This window comes from Rhamphochromis longiceps, linkage group LG3 (assembly GCF_057381845.1).
Source record: "Rhamphochromis longiceps isolate RC_006_pf linkage group LG3, R_longiceps_female_GT1.1, whole genome shotgun sequence".
In the NCBI taxonomy this organism is placed as follows: domain Eukaryota; kingdom Metazoa; phylum Chordata; class Actinopteri; order Cichliformes; family Cichlidae; genus Rhamphochromis; species Rhamphochromis longiceps.
Window position 1 is genome coordinate 39,471,463 of NC_140559.1, and position 22,302 is coordinate 39,493,764.

General features: G+C 37.9%; 2 protein-coding genes across 4 annotated transcripts; one reads left to right on the forward strand and one right to left on the reverse strand.

Moving 5' to 3' along the window:
- Nucleotides 1–1,460: 1,460 nt before the first annotated feature.
- Nucleotides 1,461–13,916, forward strand: LOC146674598 (uncharacterized). 3 transcript variants are annotated; one of them, XM_085397322.1, is made up of 11 exons: nt 1,461–1,805; nt 2,915–3,145; nt 3,447–3,554; nt 3,831–4,121; nt 4,472–4,600; nt 4,828–4,905; nt 5,625–5,678; nt 12,304–12,369; nt 12,462–12,530; nt 12,732–12,782; nt 13,824–13,916. In XM_085397322.1, the coding sequence occupies exons 1-11, from the start codon at nt 1,769–1,771 to the stop codon at nt 13,853–13,855; spliced, it is 1,146 nt and encodes a 381-aa protein (XP_085253448.1). In that variant the 5' UTR covers nt 1,461–1,768; the 3' UTR covers nt 13,856–13,916. The 3 variants fall into 3 exon arrangements, with proteins under 3 accessions (XP_085253448.1, XP_085253457.1, XP_085253438.1); XM_085397312.1 differs by having other exon boundaries at nt 1,463–1,805; nt 12,462–12,548; XM_085397331.1 differs by lacking the exon at nt 4,472–4,600 and having other exon boundaries at nt 1,462–1,805; nt 12,462–12,548.
- Nucleotides 13,917–14,451: 535 nt separating this feature from the next.
- Nucleotides 14,452–19,776, reverse strand: LOC146674599 (uncharacterized). Its single transcript, XM_085397369.1, has 7 exons — nt 19,668–19,776; nt 17,803–18,108; nt 17,133–17,435; nt 16,658–16,759; nt 16,497–16,555; nt 16,331–16,402; nt 14,452–16,101 (listed from the first exon to the last, which is right to left on the reverse strand). Exons 1-7 carry the CDS (start codon nt 19,741–19,743, stop codon nt 16,024–16,026), a joined length of 996 nt encoding a protein of 331 aa, XP_085253495.1. The 5' UTR covers nt 19,744–19,776; the 3' UTR covers nt 14,452–16,023.
- Nucleotides 19,777–22,302: the final 2,526 nt, after the last annotated feature.

Here is a 22,302-nt window from a genome sequence, read left to right on the forward strand (position 1 = left end):
TGTTGTACTTTTGGTACTGAAAAAGGGAAGTAATGCTGAAATACGTACGAGTGTGCGATTGCGCCCTAACAAGAGGTGAAAAATTTCCACAGTCATGAGATTCCATGTAGCTAAAGTAAATTGGAATTTGCCATTCTATGGAAAAAAAATAATCTACAAGAATACAAAATATGAATGCTATACAATTGAAAATGAGACCACAGTTGTTTTTCTTAAAATTGAAATAAAAATGTGAAATGTGGAAAAAAACAGGTTGCTAACTCTGATAACAGGCAATATTTAGAATAAAAGTGATGAACATGTTATAACTGTAGTAAACTGGATGATATAATAATAATAATGGATACTTTATTGATCCCCATGGGGAAATTACTTGTTTTTCTCTGCATTTGACCCATTCACTCAGTGAAGCAGTGGGCAGCCCACTAAGCAGGCGCCCGGGGAGCAGTGTGTAGGGACGGTACCTTGCTCAGGGGTACCTCAGGGTAGCCGTTAAGTGGATTCGAACCGCCGACCTTCCGATCATGGGGTGACCACTTTACCTACTGAGCTATCCCTGCCCCATGGTAAAGAGTGTCCCCAGAAGAGAGAGTGATGATTGAAGCAGACTTTAATGAACATATAGATGAAGGGAACAGAGGAAATGAGGTGCTGGGTGGGTGTGTTTGTAAGAACAGAAACACAGAAAGACAGATGATAATAGAGAAATAGAATAAAGGCAGAAGTAAGGATTAAATGGTGGAAGTTGAAGAATGCTGAGAGAGACAGTGAGACAGGCTCTATGTGGTAGAGAAGATTTTCCAGTATTCCAGGAAAGTACAGCTGAAGTGCTAAGATTTTCATTGGGCATGACCAGGATGGACATGATTAAAAATGAGTGTTTTGACAAAGTTAACCCTGTAACCCAACAAAAAAAGCCAGAGTTTTTGGAACTGAGATGTTTATTAACCCTTCTGACAAAAATCCACAAAAAATTCCTTGCAATATCATGTTGTTTATGATAGGTTTTGTATTGTTGATTGTCATTTATGCTTAGAAATATTTACTCATATATGCTTAGAAGTATATAATCACTGGTGGATTGAAAGAATGTTTCATCCTAAAGAGGTTTGTATTAACTCTGTGTAGCATAAAGAAGGGGTGCGTACATTCCTCTACACAGAGTGTCCTGGCATAGATCACACTCCCTAGGAGAGTTTATCTTTTCTTGTTGATTTATGATATAGCAAGCACACGTATATCTGTTCAAGTATAAGAGCCTTTTGTTTAGATAAATCTGCTAGACTTCTAGGCGCCAGCCTTGGGGAGTCTTCACAGGGTCACATCTTGACCTCACACACACACACACACACACACACACACACAGGCAAGGTACTCTTTGTGTGTATGTAGACGTCACATGTTAGTGAACTTATGCATATTCATGTAACCTCAATAAAAGGGCAGTGGTACGGGAGAACGGACGAGAGCTACTGGGGTCAAGTGAAGGAACGGCGTTTGTCCGGTTCTCTCCCGTGCACGAGTACCATGAAGAAGTTTGCCTACTTCGTGTCTTGCTTTGCGGTGTAATTATATTGCCTTCAACGTTCCAGCGGATGGGTTCAAGATACAAACCCATCAGTTTATTACATATTTTATTTATCACAGCTGATAGATTGGGTGTTTTTGGCAACTGGCAGATGACACAGCCTCTGAAACCGGATGTAATGAGCCATAAAAAAAATTAGGAAGTTACAACACTTTGACTGTGAGTTTCATATCAGCCACCATGCGACTACGGATGATTATTATTTCGTTCTTTAAAGGTATGTCCTGTGTACATTATGTGAAGCTGTTTAGCATCTACAGATGTGCCAGAGCTCAAGATAAAAAAGGCTCTAAATATTTCAAACATGTTGTTATATAAATGAGTGATTTACTGGTTTCCTTGGGTAGAAGTTCAAAACTTAACTTGTAAATTAGTTACCTAAAATTTTGAATGTAAATGCTACATTTTGTCTTTATTGTTAGATTTATGCCAAGAAATGTGAGCATAGCGGAATGACTTACTGTCGTTCATTTTAGAAGAAAAAGGAAGAAGTTAGATTAACGGCTGCTGTCACATGGCTTCATTTCCGGCTTTTCTTGTAGAACTCAATGTTATATATTTTTGCAAAATGAGACTGCAACCTCAAATGTTTTATGTTCACTAAAATATATTTCCACTGTGCGTGCTAGTAGCTTGACCATTTTTAGCATGATTTTTGAAATGTCTTGATGTTTACAGTAAAAGACCATATATTTTACATCCGTATTGATATCCACCCTAGCTTACTCTTTTAAAAAAGCAATAATACAGTTCTGTGTCAATATATTATTATTATATATATTATGGAATTATTAGGATTATCAGTTTCACCCAAAAAGAAGAAAAAAACAATACATGTTCAATAATGCCAGCTCATCACTGAAACTGCTGTAAATACTGCTAAAACAAAACAAAACATGAGAATGCAGACATCTAGTGTCAAATCTAGTGTGATTTAACTAAAAAACACCATAAAACATCACACCCTTGTCATTTCCTGTATTGTTTCACATTCCTGTTTTCTTTTAATGAGGAACAGCTTATCATTTTTCTCAGTCACTTCTGATCATGAAGTAGACCATCATGTATTTATGAGCTAGACAGCTGTCATTAGCCATTTTATGATAAGAGCTTATTTTGGGGATGGGTCAAATGAAAACAAACTAAATTCTTTGATTCATATATTTAAAAATCCCTACTAAAGAACCTTTAAGAATGTCTAAAATGTCTTTTTGAAACTCAAAGTTCATGAGTATTATGAGAAGGGCTTTTGCATCCTTTTTTATTTTGTAAACATGAGAGACAATGTGTTTAAAATTCATTCTTGTTTGTTTGCTTGCCTTACAGCAGTATTATGTGAACAAACAGCAGCAGCAGCTAAATCAACTCAAGACGTCTTTGGGTACCTTGGAGAAAACATCACATTGCCCTCAGGAGTCGACCCATCATGGAATCTCATCAAAATTGAGTGGTCAATACTCACCAACACCACTTGGATTGCCACTTATCGCAATGGGATATCAAACACTGAACGTTTCCATCAGTACACAGGGAGACTCCGTCTTAACACAACATCAGGTAACATTTATCAGGGGTGATCGTGGCTCAAGAGTTGGGCATTCGTCTTGTAATCGGAAGGTTGCCGGTTCGAGCCCCGGCTCCCACAGTCTTCACCCGTTGCCTACTGGTGGTGGTCAGAGGGCCCAGTGGCGCCATTGTCCGGCAGCCTCGCCTCGGCTGTGGCTACACTGTAGCTTGCCATCGCCAGTGTGTGGATGGGTGGATGATTGTATATAGTGTAAAGTGCTTTACAAATACATTTACCATTTTTATTGCAGTTTTATTTCTTGATGTTGTTTCAATGTATTTTATACTTTAGGTGACCTAACAATTCACAACCTGAAGGAAAATGATGCTACAGAATACTCTGTAGACCTCAACACTGACGATGAAGAAAAAGTAAATAAGATTAAACTCACAGTGAAACGTAAGTGGTTTGTAAATAATACTAAGTTAATAATGGAATCCCTTGTATTTGGAATTTTTTTGCACTGTTTCAATCACCCATCACTTATTGCTCTTATTTTAAAGAATTGCAGCATTTATGAACTATTACAGACTTTCCCTTTATTTAGAATTAATTTGTGCTGCATAATTATCAAGTTTTGCTGTTTGCAATCAAATATGCCTCTGTTTAAATTAAGCTACACAGGCTTGTCCTTACTTTGTGTGAATTTATCATTTTCACTCTCCATCCTTGCAGAAAAGCTCCAGCAGCCATCCATCCAGATAGTCACGAGTACATCTGTAGAAAGTGGCTGTTTAATGGTGGTGAACTGCTCTTCTCTGGATGAGGGTGTTAACCTCTCCTGGAGTGTTGAACCAGTCAGTGTGCTCACCATCAACAAGAGTCATCCCAGTGACAGTTCTGCACAACTTTTTGCATTTGTCAACACCAAAGAGAACTTTGCCAGTTTTACCTGCATCTCCAGCAGAGACACAGAGAGTGTTTCATCCAAACCTGTCACACCAAAGTGTGAGAGTAAGATCTGTGGTAAGTTGTTGAATGTGACACTTTCTTTAACATACAAGCATAGCTGAGAGGAAGATTAAACAAAAAAATCTGTAAAAGTAATCATTGTTGGTATCGATGCACCCACAGCTTGAAAGACTGTAAATTGAAAATTAAATCAGACAATATAAGTCACACTTCTGATGATTCCCAAAAGGTTGATTCTGTTCATCTGGATGTAGTATTCTTATCTCCCATTTTCATTCAGGTTCTCCCACTGAAAACAGTACGTCCAGATGAACAGAATCAACTTTTTGGGATTTACTTAACTGGATGATTGAGCATCCATGCAAGACATTTCTGTTGATTATGTTTTTGCTTTCTCCATATAGTTTTAAATTGCACGGCTCCACACTCACCGACAACAGGGACACAGTACTGCGCTGGAAATATTGTAATTTTGGTCATTTTCCTTGTTGGGATGTGTGGCATCACAATTTATATGATTTACCGTTATCGAGGTAATAGAAAAAAACTCACCCTCAGAAGAAAAATTTTATTCAGTTTTCTCCTCTGTGTGCAGAGCAGTAGAGAGCAGTGTAAATAATGTGAGGTTAGATCTTTTGGGGTCCTCGGGTACCCCTAAAAATAAGTATAGCAACTGTGTAATAATAATCTATGTTATATTCTGCCAACTGAAGACTGAAGACAGGATGGGTTTTAATGTCCAGTGTTCTTCATGTTACAGTGAAATCATACAGCCTGCAGAGTGACTTGTCATTAATAACTCAGAATGCTGTTGCTCTGGTACAAAGAAGACAAGAAGGTAATTTCATAACACACTTTACATAAAACATAAAAAAACTGCATATTGTTCTGATCATACAGGGTCATTGCTGATGATTTGGTTGACTCACTCTTTGTGGTTAAGAGACTAAAACAGTGTGTGCAGGTTTCTCCTCTTACCTAATTTGCTGCATCTTGATCTTTTACTTGCTTTGGAAAATTCTGGTCAACACAACTGAGCAATTGCCTTGGATTTGATAACTAAAGTGTCCACCTACAGTGAAATCTGTGATTATTCATTCCATTCTGTCCATTCTGAGACACTCCACTAGATAATCCAACTATTTAAGTTGCTTTTGAGGGTAAAATGTGTACCTCGCTGAAATTAGGTTTACACGTGTGAAAAGAGTTGACTACATTTGCAAGCAGCTTATATCATTAATAATAATTAAAGGGCACTGAATGTATGACAGTGTGATGGACCACTAGTCGGCTCCTCTCACACCCAGTGTACAGGAAGTGCTTGCTGAGTTGTGGGACACGGAGTAATCAGTTAATCAGAATAAAGTTGGAGTGAGAATCAAGAGCTCTTGTGTCATCTGTGTTTACCTCCATAACAGTATGATTGGGGGTTGAGCCCCCCCTTAAGAGTTTTAACTTAGTCAGCCCTTGTTGTCTTCTAATGTTATAGCCTGCCAATGTGTCTACTGGAGACAGGATCAAATGAGTTGAATTCAATGTGTTTCTTGTTTTTGTCAGTGCAAAGAAGAACTGAAAATGCTGGAGAGCCTTTACAAAATCAGGAAGACCAAGGTGAGCAAACAGGCATATAGTGAAGTTAGCTTGAAAACAATTAAGGGTGAGACTTCATTAAAAAATTAATCTAATTAATTAGAAGCTTTCGTATTTAATCGCACAAGAAAATTTGCTCCAAAGTGCAAATGTCTTTTTCATTGTAAAGGGTTTTAGTGGGCGACAGAATAATAGACATGGACATGAATTTTATAAACTCAAGGTCTTTTAATTTATGGGAAAAAACATTGAAACTGCATTTCAATTCAAAACAGAGAAACAAAACTAATATCCCTGGCCAAAATTGGGCAGATGTAAAAATAAAGTACCATTTTAAGTACTTTAAGCACATTTTCAAAATGGTATTCTTTAAATAATAATAATAATAATAATAATAAAAATCAACATAAAGTGCACTTTTTCTTCTGAAAAAAACAAGGTGTAAACATAAAAGGTTATTTGAGCAGCTTCAGCTTTAAACTGAGTAACCTTAGCCACATTATTTTGTACAATAGGCTAAAACAATGTTCTCATCAAACATTTTAGTACAAAAAAAGCAAATCCATTGGACTCACAATACATCCATGCTTATTTACTGTTTGTCTCTTTCAGCTAGTTACTTAGATAAACTATCCTATTCATATTGAGTTTAAGGAAGCTCTCTTTCTTGTTACTCTGTGACCTGCAAGTAAGAACAGTCTCTCACATGAGAGAGAAGTGGCAGGACTAATCAAATACTTGTGGGCTAGGACAGACAGCTTTGGATGGGTCCCTGTTCGATTGGACCACCACTGCAGCAGGCAGTCCTTCTTGCTGATGGTGGATTCTGCTCTGTACAAACTCAGGGCCCTGTTACTAGGGATGGGTATCGTTTAGGTTTTATCCGATACCGGTGCCAAATCGGTACTTTTGAAACGGTGCCGGTGCTCAAACCGGTGCTTAAAGAATGGAGAACACAAAATTGGTCCAAAACCTCTCATATTCAGCTGTTTTTTTGTAAAAAGATAACAATGTTAGTCTTTTCTGCAGCTATAGGGCATATATGGTATCACTCTTGGCTGGAAGCAGTGCTTAAACAATGGAAAATACACAAACTTTGTCCAAAAACCTCTCATGTTTAACTGTTTTCCACTTTTTCTTTGGTCATTTTAGCCTTTTTGGCCAGGGTGAAGGGAGTATCTGCCATCAAACAAGAAGACAGACACATGTAACTATGATGATGTTTGCTAGTTCACCTTACATGCATTAATGTAATAACGTGGTTAGCCTACTCAGCATAAATTACACACGAACAACATTAAGCTACTCACGCAGAGAAGAACGGCTGCTGCTGCCATTTCTCGGCTTTGAAAAAAACCCACTATGCGTCGCCAGGTGTTTCATCGGATTCGAGGTATTACCTCCTTTGCACAGTATCAGCTTAAAGCACTTGTTGCAGGCTGCTGAGTTTGCATATTTTGCTGTGAAGTACAGCCAGACTTTTGACCGCTTTGCCTTGGGCATTTTTAATCTGGAGCTCTGCTCTAAAAGAACGTACGTACCTGGCCCCGCCTACTATTCTCGGAAACGTAAAATGATTGGCTAGAAGTATATCACAGCTCAGGAAAAAAAAGCACCGAAATAAAGCACCGAAATGTGCGCTGCTTTTCGGTCTGGTTACTACCGTTTATGTCAGAACCGACACCGGTACCCATCCCTACCTGTTACACACTTACTCATTTGAATCTGTAGCACACTTTCTAACCCCCTGTCTTCTACCTCTGATAATGGCCTACAATCCAGAGCAATCCATTTTGCAAGAGAATTTGTAAGTTTGTCCGACGTTGACTTACTACTTTTGGTCCTGAAGCAAATCATTTCATCAAGTTTGGGCAGCCGAACTGGTACTGGTAGCGATTCAATTCAATTCAATCCAGTTTTATTTATATAGCAACAAAACACAGCAAAAGTTGCCTCAAGGCGCTTCATAGATACAGAGAAAAACCCAACAATCATATGACCCCCTATGAGCAAGCACTTTGGCAACAGTGGGAAGGAAAAACTCCCTTTTAACAGGAAGAAACCTCCGGCAGAACCAGGCTCAGGGAGGGGCGGCCATCTGCTGCGACCGGTTGGGGTGAGAGAAGGAAGACAGGATAAAGACATGCTGTGGAAGAGAGACAGAGGTTAATAACAGATATGATTCAATGCAGAGAGGTCTATTAATACATAGTGAGTGAGAAAGGTGACTGGAAAGGAAAAACTCAATGCATCATGGGAATCCCCCAGCAGCCTACATCTATTGCAGCATAACTAAGGAAGGATTCAGGGTCACCTGGTCCAGCCCTAACTATATGCTTTAGCAAAAAGGAAAGTTTTAAGCCTAATCTTAAAAGTAGAGATAGTGTCTGTCTCCTGAATCCAAACTGGAAGCTGGTTCCACAGAAGAGGGGCCTGAAAACTGAAGGCTCTCCCTCCCATTCTACTTTTAAATACTCTAGGAACAACAAGTAGGCCTGCAGAGCGAGAGCGAAGTGCTCTAATAGGGTGATAGGTAGGGCTGTGATATAACGATTTATATCGGATGACGATATAAAAACGTCTATCATTTCATTTTACGCTATCGTTTGTTTCGTGGTTTCGCAAAATAAACTGTTTACGGCAATATTTTTTCATCGTTTTGATGGTCACTGTAGTGACTATATTAATTTCTTAAAGTTCTCTCTTTCTCTTTTATGTAATATAACCTAACTACCAACGGACAAACGCCTGTTTTTATGCGTTGTGGTTAGCAACAACGACGGTAACAGCATCGCATGTCTGCTTGTTTATGTTCCACATAAACCTTTCACAATAAAGGTCAAGATCCTGTTGAGACTTTTCAAAATAAACTGAATCACGTGAAAGAGCAGATTATTTACGGATGAGAAGTAAAAAAGAGCCGCCAGGTGCTAAAAAATAAACCTTAGACTCAAACGTTAGAACAGCTTTTTACCCGTAGCACGCCGTGTAATAAATACTCACAAAGAAAATGGCGGCCGTTACTTATGTCTAAAAATGTATAGTTTCATGCATCAGTTAAAACATTCGACTCCAGGTAGGCAACGCCCAGCTGGAAACACTTCCCGCAAGTCGAGCTGCCCGAGATTCTCAGAATTTACAGAAAATGTTACATTTTTGTGATTTATATCGATATCGGACGATAGAATTCTTATATAGGGATATGAGATTTTGGTCATATAGCACAGCCCTAGTGATAGGTCATTAAGATAAGATGGGGCCTGATTATTTAAGACCTTGTATGTGAGGAGCAGGATTTTGAATTCAATTCTGGATTTAACAGGAAGCCAATGAAGGGAAGCCAAAACAGGAGAAATATGCTCTCTCTTTCTAGTCCCTGTCAGGACTCTTGCTGCAGCATTTTGGATTAGCTGAAGGCTTTTCAGGGAGATTTTAGGACATCCTGATAATAATTCAATTCAATTTTATTTATATAGCGCCAAATCACAACAAAAGTCGCCTCAAGGCGCTTCATAGATACAGAGAAAAACCCAACAATCATATGACCCCCTATGAGCAAGCACTTTGGCGACAGTGGGAAGGAAAAACTCCCTTTTAACAGGAAGAAACCTCCGGCAGAACCAGGCTCAGGGAGGGGCGGGGCCATCTGCTGCGACCGGTTGGGGTGAGAGAAGGAAGACAGGATAAAAGACATGCTGTGGAAGAGAGACAGAGGTTAATAACAGATATGATTCAATGCAGAGAGGTCTGTTAATACATAGTGAGTGAGAAAGGTGACTGGAAAGGAAAAACTCAATGCATCATGGGAATCCCCCGGCAGCCTACATCTATTGCAGCATAACTAAGGGAGGATTCAGGGTCACCTGGTCCAGCCCTAACTATATGCTTTAGCAAAAAGGAAAGTTTTAAGCCTAATCTTAAAAGTAGAGATAGTGTCTGTCTCCTGAATCCAAACTGGAAGCTGGTTCCACAGAAGAGGGGCCTGAAAACTGAAGGCTCTCCCTCCCATTCTACTTTTAAATACTCTAGGAACAACAAGTAGGCCTGCAGAGCGAGAGCGAAGTGCTCTAATAGGGTGATATGGTACTACAAGGTCATTAAGATAAGATGGGGCCTGATTATTTAAGACCTTGTATGTGAGGAGCAGGATTTTGAATTCAATTCTGGATTTAACAGGAAGCCAATGAAGGGAAGCCAAAACAGGAGAAATATGCTCTCTCATTCTAGTCCCTGTCAGCACTCTTGCTGCAGCATTTTGGATTAGCTGAAGGCTTTTCAGCGAGTTTTTTGGACATCCTGATAATAATGAATTACAGTCGTCCAGCCTGGAAGTAATAAATGCATGAACTAGTTTTTCAGCATCACTCTGAGACAGGATATTTCTAATTTTAGAGATGTTGCACAAATGGAAGAAAGCAGTCTTACATATTTGTTTAATATGTGCGTTGAAGGACATGTCCTGGTCAAAAATGACTCCAAGGTTCCTCACAGCGTTACTGGAGGCCAAGGTAATGCCATCCAGAGTAAGAATCTGGTTAGATACCATATTTCTAAGATTTTCAGGGCCGAGTACAATAACCTCAGTTTTATCTGAATTAAGAAGCAGAAAGTTAGCGGCCATCCAGGTCTTTATGTCTTTAAGACATTCCTGCAGTTTAACTAATTGGTGTGTGTTATCTGGCTTCATGGACAGATAGAGCTGGGTGTCATCAGCATAGCAGTGAAAATGTATGCTATGTCTTCTAATGATGCTGCCTAAGGGAAGCATGTATAATGTAAACAGAATTGGTCCTAGCACTTTTGATATGAAAGGACGGTTGGAGATTGGCCTATAATTAGCTAAGACTGCTGGGTCTAGAGATGCTTTTTGAGTAAAGGTTTAACTACAGCCAACTTGAAGGCCTGTGGTACATAGCCGATTATTAGAGATAGGTTGATCATATTTAAGATCGAAGAATTAATTAATGGCAGGACTTCTTTGAGCAGTTTTGTAGGAATGGGGTCTAAAAGACACGTTGATGGTTTGGAGGAAGTAATTATTGAAGTTAACTCAGAAAGATCAATTGGAGAAAAAGAGTCTAACTTAACATCAATGGTACTAAGAGTAGCTGTAGATAATATTACATCTGTGGGATGATTATTGGTAATTTTTTCTCTAATGATAAAAATTTTATTTGTGTAGAAGTTCATGAAGTCATTACTAGTTAACGTTAAAGGGATGGTTGGCTCAAAAGAGCTCTGACTTTTTGTCAGCCTGGCTACAGTGCTGAAGAGAAACCTGGGGTTGTTCTTATTTTCTTCAATCAGTGATGAATAGTAAGATGTTCTGGCTTTGCGGAGGGCTTTCTTATAAAGCAGCAAACTATTTCTCCAGGCTAAATGATGATCCTCTAGATTTGTGACACGCCATTTCCTCTCCAGATTACGAGTCATCTGCTTTAGGGTACGTGTTTGAGAATTATACCACGGAGTCAGGTACTTCTGATTTGAGGCCTTAGTTTTCACAGGAGCTACAGTATCCAGAGTCGTACGTAGTGAGGAGGTGAAATTATTAACAAGATAATCGACCTCTGTTGGGGTAGCGTTCAGATAGCTGCCCTGCTCTGTGTTGGTACAGGGCATTGGAGATGATAACAGTGGGTGGATTATATTCTTAAACTTAGTTACAGCGCTTTCAGAAAGACATCTACTTTGATAAAGTCTACTCTCCACCACTGTGTAATCAATTATTGTAAATGTAAATGTTATCAGGAAATGATCAGACAGAAGAGGGTTTTCAGGAAACACTGTTAAATGTTCAGTTTCTATGCCATATGTTAAAACAAGATCTAGAGTGTGATTAAAGTGATGGGTGGGTTCTTTTACATTTTGAGAGAAGACAATTGAGTCTAATAACAAGCTGTCATTTTTAGCATCTACATGGATGTTAAAATCACCCACAATAATTATTTTATCTGAGCTGAGAAGAAAATCAGATAAAAAGTATGAGAAATCAGAGGGAAACTCTGTGTAAGGCCCAGGTGGACAATAGATGATAACAAGTAAGACTGGTTTCTAAATTTTTACAGCTGGGGTGGACAATGTTAAGCATCAGGCTTTCAAATGAATTAAAAGTCTGTCTTGGTCTTTCATTAATTAATAGGCTGGTGTGAAAAATTGCTGCCACACCGCCCCCTCGGCCTGTGCTTCGAGATTTCTGGTAGTTAGAATGACTAACTACCAGAAAAAGCGCTAACAGCTCTCACAGTTTCTTTGCTCGCTGCAATATGTTTTGCATTTAGATAGTACTGTAAGGTTGAAGTGCTTCGGTGGTATGCAAACGTCTTTCCAATAACACACTTAAAAATGCCAGTTGAGATTTTAAACATATTGATATAATGAGGAGCTGCTTACAGGATTCATATTGCTCTAAACAGCTTCAATAGCATAGCTGGCACAATAGGTGTACTAGTTCTCCAAGCAGCATTAAAAACCTTAGCTGATTTAGGCTAGATAGAGATTATTGGTTAATTTTAGCTTTCAGAGCCACTAGCCTGCTTGTATATTGCTAGCTCCCAGTCGAGGAGCAGATGTACTTCATTATTTTAGTTAATTAAAGATTTCTATTTCTAATCTCTTTGAATTGTTCTTCGTTGTTTTTTTACAGTACACCTTCAGATCCAGGAGACAGCAAATCAAAAGGATGTTGCCTCTCTATGTCCAGCAGCAGCTGGTATTCAACTGGAATGCCTATAAATGAATATGAATCAGTTTATACCATTTATTAGTTTGTAAATTCTGTTTCTGTTGCATTTAACATTTTAGTGACAGCCCAAAGACTGAGCAAGGAAGAGCAGAAAAGAAATCAGAATGAAGACAGCAATGAGAAAGCAAGTGAGCAAAAAGAAACAAGTAAGATTTGACATGCACAAGCATAAAATCAAAGAGTTAATACTAAGGCTGCTCTTTTTTTCATCCAAATTAATTAATAATTATTTCACATAACTGAAAAGTGTGTTATACTGTATACATTAATGGATCCCCAACCTGCCATTATAAATATTCATTTAAGATTATACGTTTATCATTTACTAGTTCAAACCAAGGAGGAGAACAGAGAGCCTGGAGAAGAGCAGGAAGAACAAGGTGAGCTAATAAGCAGATTGTGAAGTCAGGTGGAAAATATGCATTCATGGATGCTTTGTATGCTTTCCAGTAGAACACGAAGTTTTAAAAACTACTGGTGGACATTTTTCTCAAAATACTAGCAGCAGGGTGATGTTTCAGTGTCTTTATTGAATAGTGCCACTTTAACTGCGTGACTCCCTCTTAGTTGTTAACATCCTGAAACAATGTGTGCAGGTTTCTCCTCTTAGCTCCTTTGTTGCAAATTGTTCTTTAACTTTGGAAAATGTTTGTCAACATGATTGAGCCCTCGACTCATTCCATTGAAATGAACAATTTACAAGTTACAAATTTGGAAAGAGTTGACTACATTTGCAACCAGCATATTCTGCATAAAAGTATGAACCTAGAATCACCTCATTTAATTTTTATGCTGAAAAAAAAAAAGGTTTAAAACAAGATTTATTTACTTCAAATTTTGGGAACAGCCACTCATTGTGTTAAAATATATGTGCATGCACAACTCTTTTTTTCATGCTTAATTATTTCTTGAGTTTAAAAAGAGGAAACCAGCTTTTGTTGTAGATTTCACTGATAAAATATGACAAGAGTACTTTCCTTTAATCAAAGCAGTGAACGGTAAATCTCAATATTGTTTGCGTTTCAGTATAGAACAAATTAAATCTGCATTTGAAAACCTGAAAGGTATATAATTAATTAGCTAATGTAGCAATGCTCAGTCACATGGTAACTCATACGTGAACTCACGCATATTTACCCTCTTACAATTGGCCCAGGGGCGGGCCCATATTTCAAGCACTTGTTAAATGACTCAGTTACGATTTGGATTACAGACAAAACTTTGATTCTGGAAAGAAAAGAAGGTGTGCTTTATTGGGATATTTTATGTATCACAGTAGCACTGAGCACTTGCAAGGTACTGTTGTCTAAACACAGACAGAAAAATCAGCTCTGCCTAGATTTTACCATATGCGCTTCACATTACTGACAATGACCAAATAACCAAATTTCTTTCTACTTCATTATATGTTATAATTCAAGAATGTCACAACAGCCTCAACAAGAATTCCTGAATGAGTGCAAAAACATGACTGAAAACAGATGGGAGACAACCATCAAATTTGAATGAATGCATTCTGACAGAGTCCTCAGAAGATGGACACAGTATAATGTATACATCTGTTGTCTAACTAATAAAGTTCAAAAATCAAGTGTCATAACTCAGATATGGCTATCATTACCCATTACTGTATAGGCATTTAAAATTCTTAGATTATCTCAAACATATGTTTCTCAAATGTGAATCTCTGTCTGTCTCTTTTTTGCTACTGTATGTACATGTGTAAGATATAATTGTTGCAACCCAGTATTGTACAGATTATTTTAGCTCACTCTGTATTTTTGTTTGTTAAAATGCTGTGTTCATTTGTGTTTACAAGTACTTTGTGCAAAATTACGCTGAATGTTCCTTCTGAATTATTTTCCAAATTGAAGTCTTTTACCACATGAAAATTTGCATTCTTGTACGTCAATTTTAAGTTAGTTCACATAAGCTCAGGTACATTTGTTTTGGATAATAAATAAATAAAGTAAATAAAGGTACAATCATTATATGTGATATGAGAAACATACCTCTATGTATAGGTTATCATGTTGGACCACTGTCAAGGCTGTCAAAATCATGTATTCATTTCTATTTGATTCTCTTGGATTTTCTTTACTTTGATGTTGTACTCATAATGGGTAACCCATCCCCTCTAGGAAGTCAGTTGCAAATTGGTCACAACACATTACTACTTTCAGTTATATTACATTATTGCCTTAATTCTGCAAAACAGAGTTGTGTGTATATTTATCGAATGCTTTTATGTGCTCCGCTCCATGGCACCACAAAGTTGATGCTTATGCATGCTTTGGATCACCCAGTGACAGTGTGTAAGAGTCTTGGGTGTTCAGAATTCAGGCTGTGACATCATACACAGAGACTTCAAATAGTTTTGGCAGTGCTTACTGGCAAATTAAATTTTAACATTTTCCCTTTAAAAAGTACATCTCAATCTTGTGTGCTGTTATATCTCTGTGGTGTAGCTAGTGTGTATCGATAACTTTCTGAACTATGGTTAGGCTCCATCATCCACCACTGTTGTAAATAAATGATCAATTGGAGTGACTGGAGACGATCTGACTCTTCCATTCAACGGCTCTGACTAGCAGGATACAGTTTGTTGTGTTTGGCTGGTGGGGAGTCTGGGGCAGGCAGCAGAATTAAGAGCTATACTATGAAGGAGCGTTAATCCTGAGTTAATGAGGATAGTCATAGTTCAAAAACTCTGAGTCACTGTTAACTATCACTTTGTTAATAAAGATGTCTGTTGATTCAATGTTTGGGACCAGGGATGGATTGGGACTAAAAAACAGCCCTGGATTTTGACTGGGCCCAGCCCAAACTACTACTACTCTACTTCTTCTTCTCCTTGCCTGGCGGTCACAGCAAATGCAGCTGGAATCCAACTTAGAGGTGCAGTGCTGCTCTCTAGAGCACTGGAGTGTGAAAGAGATTAGTGTGAGTGTGTGTGTGTGTGTGTGTGTGTGGGGGGGGGGGCAGGTTTTGAAAGCATGTGTGGAGAGTGGTGGGCCTTCCTGGAGTACCGGCCGTTCTGTGATTCTCCAGAATCCACAGATGCCCAGTCCGCCCCTGTTTGGGACTGAAAATAATTGTAGTAGAATGAGCACTGCATGCCATATTGTGCAGATAGTTTTATAGCGATACGAAATTATTAGTAGAACTATTTTTAACAAAATAATTATTAAGAAAATAATTCACATTAATGCCATTAAATGTATCACAAGAAAAAATCACAATATACTCTGTATTTTACAAAATGTACAATGTTAATGAAATTTCCTCATATAGCTTACAACATCAACACAAAGAAAAAAGAGACACTTTTTTCCAATATTATAAAAGTTACATACTAAATGTAGTAATCAAATGTTACTTCTTTTGTTTTCAAATTAAATGGTAAATGGCCTGTATTTGTATAGCACTTTACTAGTCCCTGGACCCCAAAGTGCTTTACACATCCAGTCATCCACCCATTCACACACAGATTCACACACTAGTGATGGAAATTAACCTTGTATTTCCTTATTCTGCCCATTTTATAATTGTTGTTAGAGGCAAAATGGTTAACTCCACCTCTTTTATGTTTACACAAATAATGGACAAACAAAGCTCCATCTAGGACACATCTTGGTAGGGCGACACTGAAACCTTCCTCACACGATTAAGCTGGATCTTGTCATAGACAGTCTGAGGCTGTAAGTGTGACAAAAAGATGGGAAAAACAAAGACATCAAATCAACAGTTACTTTGTCTGTTTTAACATTAACCAGTATTTCCTAAAAATTAAAAGTGAACTATAAAAAGTGGAGTACTATATATTCACCATAAGGCAGGGAAAAGTATATTGTAGCCACCTGAAATATTTCTTAATAACAGAGTACAATTCAGTCTTACAGAATCTCAAACAAAGTTTTGCTCTTACCCCAGGTTTAACTGCTGGGACTCTGTTATCAATGGTTTCGTACACTGAGCAAGGCTGCATGGTCCCTGTCCCCTGAGAGTGGACAGAGACAGGTAAAATCATTGAAAGTAAAACTTTAAAGAAACATATTTTTCCTTATGTGTGCAAAGTGTATAAACATACTTACATCATCATTTGTAAGCTCACCAATATCAGCGTACACAGTGAGGTCATTTGTGTCACTTCCTAGTTATAAATGGAAAACATCAAATAAACTATGAAAATATGACATTATTAAGGTGATTTTAATGTTAGCTAAAAAAATGGACATACTCAAGACTTTCTTACCAATATGTCTTTTTCTGCAGCAACAGACTCCTACTATAGTGACTATAGTGACAAGCACCAAACATCCACCAGCTACACCCACGAAAAGAAAAATGTCTTTTTCTGCAAATGATGACATTGATTATGTTAGGAACATCCTAGAATTAAACAAAAACAACCAAAATACTTTAAAGAAAATATCCAAATCAATGACAACAACATTTTTGCAGATATGTAGTTTTCAAAACTTGAATGATAATTATAATAATAATTATATAATTATAATTTCAATGTCTAACCCTATATTCAACATCATTCAACATCTTCCAAGTAATCAGACTTTCTATTTTTTAAAGTGGACTTGAGCAACTGTTTCTCCAGGCTTCAATACTGTATAAATTGTTTATCCTGCTATACCATTTCCCAGCTTTGCAATACTTATGATCATGTTGGAGCTGAGGATTGTATCAATATATTATAAATAAGCATCATATACTTGTTATGTGTCCTTTATCTCTTGGAGGCTCTGCTGGTTCTTGTTGTGTGCTGTTGCTGCACTTCACTGTTTGAAATGCAGACTTCTCACTGACATGATTGGAAACTGTGCAGGTGACACTGGTCTCTCCATCCTGCTCCCTGATGATGTATTGTTGCCTGGGACCAGTTAGTGTTTGTTTTCCTACAGTCCACTTGTAGCTGACATCACCAGTTGTGCTGCACTCCAGCAGAACTTTACATGATTCATTTGAGGAAATCCAGGTAGAATTGATTTTTATGACAGGCTGTTTAGATATGGGCTCTAATGAGAAAACAGAAGGAAAAACAGAGTCTGTGTCAGGTCACCTTTTGCATCACAGATTAAAGTAGATGTTTGTTCAGTTCTGCAAATGTATAATATAAAATTAGGCCTACCAATGACAACAAACTTCGTTAAATCCAAACAATTATTGTTCACTACTATATCAGCTGGTCACAAAAATACAAAATACAAAATAATATAAAATAGTATTATACAAAATCCTTATTTAACATTAATACATTAAGGTGGCTGAGAATGCACAGAAAGCACACACAAATAAATTGAAATAAAAAGGAAAGAAATTTTTAAAAAAGTGTTTCATTAGGATGCTTTATAATTAGATGAATTATAAAAAAAAGTCTCTTACCATGAACTTGCAGAGTGATGGTGACTGAAGGCCTTTGCTTATCATTCACCTCTGAGACAAAAGTGAAATTACCAGAATCTTGAAGAGTCAGTTTTCTCACTGTTAAAGTAAAGTCTGTGAGGTTCAGCTCTGATCTGTCCTTAAATGGAGATTTTTTAGAAACACCCTTATCTTTCTCTGCGACTTTGTTTTCTCCATATTTCCATGTTGCCACAGTCACACCTTCAGTTGGTAAGCCTGACGAAAGCTCCACAGTATCTCCAACTTTTTTGTGAATCATGTGTTTTCCACTGGAAGCCTCGACATCTGAAAAATACATAGACAAACAACTGAGTATAATGCTCATGAAACTTTGCTGTTCAGTCAGTCAGTCAGTCAGTCAGTCAGTCAGAAAAAAAGACCAAATTGCCTGCAACCATATGCTCTAGTTTTAGTATGCAAACATTGATTGCCAATGCAAAAATAATAAAACTGTACACACACAAAAAAAAAGACAAAAAATCTCATTACAGATTGAAGACATACGTCAATTGACATTTATAATATGAGTGACCCGGCATAGCTAAAATTTAAATATGGCAAAAATAATTACATGTTATTGCTCAATAAATGCTTATAGTTTGTTGTTTCTCTATATACACACGATGAGTAATTATTTTGTAATTTTAGGATGAATAGAAATGTGAATTCATAAAAAATGAATAGATAACAAAACTAAATACTCAGACAAAGAGAAAACCATCTGAAAGCAGTTGTTCGTTAGTAGTGGTTATTTATAGTAATAATCAGTACTTCAACACAAGAATAGTCTGTGTGAAAATTGTGTGAACCAAAATTGCTGCATTTTGATATAAAAAATGGTGCAATTAAAGAATTTGTGGACAAAGGTTACAGCTGCCCTCTGTGTTGTGAGCTCATCACTTTTGGCAAGTGTTGCTGCAACTGGTGGAGATACTCAGGAAATGCTTCTGTTGCTAGTGTCATATTTGACTCACAGCTTTTTTTTTATTTTTATTTTTTACTATACTGAGTTTATTTGTCTTTTCTAGTCACTACATGTTTTTCATGTATTTTTTCTTTTCTTTTGTTTTTGTTTCTAAATAGAAGAGAATCAACACAGATCAATTTATGTCTGTACAAAAGACTTCTGAAATGTGTTCACACCCCCATTTCAGTCAGATCAATTACTACATAGAACTGTACTGTATGAGAAGTTATGCATAAGCATAAGAAGTGTACAATAGAAATAACACTTGCATCATATACTTAAAATACTTAAGAAATACAAAAATAAAGAAAATCAGGACGCAATAGAAACAGAAATGCTGATCAGTCCTTGACTTTCTTTTGTTAGACTTCTAAACAGATGCAAGAGGAAATCTGAAGTAGCAAAGATGCAAACCAAACTGCCAATTTAGAAATACAAGATGTAACATGGTCAATGTTCACTAAGTTATAAATACTAATAGTAGGGAGAACACTTTTAAAACATAGCACAAGAACATGAGACTTAATCGGGAGAAAACTAACATAATAAGAATATTTAGGTGTTGAAAAAAATTAAAATCTTATTTATATTTATGTTTTATATGAATGCACCCAGTTCTCAAGTTCATAAGTTCACATGATATTATAGCTTTAAAGTCACCACTACATTTTGTAACACCAGGTTTAGAAACTCACACAACTCACAAAATACACTGCAAGCCTCTTCCAAGGAAGACACGTCACTTCGCAAGAGTTGAAGCACTTCTGATGTACTAACTAAGCATGTATCAGAGTTTATGAAGCAAACAAATACAACACATTAGAATTGTATTTGTGACACACATCTGAGAAAGATCTGAAAGCACAGGTGTACTTACAGTAGAGGCAGACCCAGAGAAGTAGCACAATGCTCTTAACGAAGTAGCTACGATAACAAAGTAGACCACCAAACATCGCTGTGGGGAGAGGAACAACGTCTGTTTCCTCTTCTTGTCTGTCAAACTGTGGCTTCACAAGTAAGTGCAGAAAAAAAACTGAGAGGGTGGAGAGTGGGGGGAGGTTTCAATCAACACAGAAGCAGAACAAGCGGCCATAAACTTGCATGATATGCAGCAAGATTAAAGTAGGCACACTATTTAAAATCCATTAAAACACATTAAAACTCAATTAAACTTAGTTAAAAAAACAGTTAAGATGTACAACAGCATTGCCTATTTTGCTATAACAACATTTTTAGGTCACAGAAAGCAGCCTAAATAAATACAAATTCCTACTTACATTAAACATTATCAATACTGGGCCCTTATTATTGGTAGTCAGTCCTACTTTGCATTAACAGTACAAACCCTGCATTTACTGCTACAAACAACTGTATCTAAGCTAGATGTGAAGATAAGATGAGAGATTAGAGTCCTTTTCTAATAACATTTCTGCAGGAAGAACATAACCACATCCTGCCTCAGATATGTTGCACTTAACAGAGTGTTGTCCTAAACTTTATTCACCCCAGAATAGAGGAGAACATGGATCCAGATAATGAACTGCAGAGTCCATTTAAACATTTAAATAAACCACCATCTCTGTTATGACTCAGTTTCTTAGTACCACTGCAGCACCCTGTCTGTATATACTGTATGTATACATGTTACACAGTCCGCAAAAATTATATTGCACAAAATGAATAAACAATTAATTAAAGACAAATGTGTTCGAGTTCCCCTCTCCTGATCAAGTCTTTTCCTTGCTGAGCTGGAGATTTCTTTACAATAAGGAAATGATTTTGGTCTGGAGGAACACTGGTGGAGCTTTGTCCAATAAGTTGTGAAATATTTCAACACTGCTGCTAAGTGCTGTTTTCCTCTGCACACTGTGGAGATGAAAATATGCTTATTTTCTTATTTCCTCTGCAGGGCTTCAGTCTGTGCTTGCACGATGAGGCCTATAATAGTATATGCCTTAAGCAGAAGTTAGGGTTCTGTGGGGACTTAACACAGGAGGAAGTGAACTACCCATCATCAAGATAAAGCTCATTTCTATGCAGCCTGCTCAGAGAAATTACATGTAAAGAGGATATATGACCATGCTGACCTGCCTGGTCTGTCCTGACTGATCTGATTCGCTGCAGCCAACATTTCCCTGTTTTGAAATATTGGGACTGTGTGTGGTAAACCTTGTCTCCCAAACTATGTGACATACAACTGCGAGAAAAAAACAAAACACTTTTCAGACACATATATATTTTTAAACACACCCAGAGACACATGGAGTGAAGTAAGAGTCTCGGTGGACTAAGATGTAGGTGTATGGACACCATCTTTATGAATTCCCCAGACAAGTGCCTAAAGAGGTTCGCCACTGTCTATCATTGGGGTTTACGTTTCATTACTGCCTGTGGAAACTGTGCACATCACTGTTGTCTGTATGCTGCTGTCAAGTGGCCAACTCTGTCTCTATCAGGAGAATCTCCCATTGGTTACTTTTTATCTAGAAATCTCCTCTTGGGCTGTTTTTTTTGTTATCCGCGTCTATATGTGCAAACCCCACAACCAGTATAGCCTACACTTTCACAATATAGAGAACAGCTCTCTTGGTCAGTGTTGCTGCTTTTAATGTCACTTTTGCAATGAAAAAGGTTTTTAATTTTAACACCCAATACATATCATTATACAACAACAACAACAACAACGGATTGCATTTATATAGCGCTTTTCACAAAGCCCTAATGAGAGAAAGTCAAATATCACACTTGCAGTTTACATAATAAGGTTGATCTATTGTATTTTTAGCTTCAGATGAGCGTACGTTAAAGGTGAGTGCATCTTAACTGCAGCTAAGCAGCCAAAGCCTGATCTCCCACAGGCAACAAAAGCACTGGTAAGCAGTTAGGGTTGTATCACAACCCATAAAGGAGAATTGCTGCCTTTGGACAATTTTCTACTTTAGTGTCAGCTTTGCGGTAAAACATAAGCACTCAAAGAAAGAGCCTGTGTGTCACAACGGGACTGAACGGACTCACGCGCAGGCTCTAGGTCTTGAAAGCACAAGAGTCTTTATTATGATGCACCAGGTGATTATTTACAAAAGTGAGGGGAAAGCCGGGCTCCGGGGGTCCACACACGAACGGGAAAGACACGCACACTCTCCGTCCACTCCTCCTCACACTCCACTCACTCGGGTAACACAGGGGTAGGTCCAGGGAATCTGTACACAGAGACACGAATGGGTAGTTAGGTAAATCGCTATGAAACACTTCTGAAGTCATTGAGCTGGGGTTACACTAACGAGGGTCGGCAACGGTCCAGCGACGAGAAACACAGGGCTGCCGTCTTATAAAGGAGCTGGATCACTCGTGATGAGCCACAGGTGCGTGGGCCAAGGGCAGGAGCCCGCAGGTAAGCTCCGCCCAGGCAGAGGGAGGAGGGAAAAAGGGGAAAGGAGAGAGCAGGAAAAAAATAAAAAAAGGAATACAAAACATATGTAGCCGTACTGAGCCGACCGGGTAGGCACAGGGAC

Excerpts from the sequence above, each read along its gene's own strand:
- LOC146674598 (XM_085397312.1), top strand. The coding sequence starts at position 1,769 with ATGCGACTACGGATGATTATTATTTCGTTCTTTAAAG. Across the intron at positions 3,555-3,830 it reads GATTAAACTCACAGTGAAAC|AAAAGCTCCAGCAGCCATCC; the intron begins GTAAGTGGTTTG and ends CCATCCTTGCAG. Across the intron at positions 12,783-13,823 it reads AGAAGAGCAGGAAGAACAAG|AATGTCACAACAGCCTCAAC; the intron begins GTGAGCTAATAA and ends TTATAATTCAAG.
- LOC146674599 (XM_085397369.1), bottom strand. The coding sequence starts at position 19,743 with ATGTTTGGTGGTCTACTTTGTTATCGTAGCTACTTCGTTAAGAGCATT. Across the intron at positions 17,436-17,802 it reads CATCACTCTGCAAGTTCATG|AGCCCATATCTAAACAGCCT; the intron begins GTAAGAGACTTT and ends TTTTCTCATTAG. Across the intron at positions 16,556-16,657 it reads CTGCAGAAAAAGACATATTG|GAAGTGACACAAATGACCTC; the intron begins GTAAGAAAGTCT and ends ATTTATAACTAG.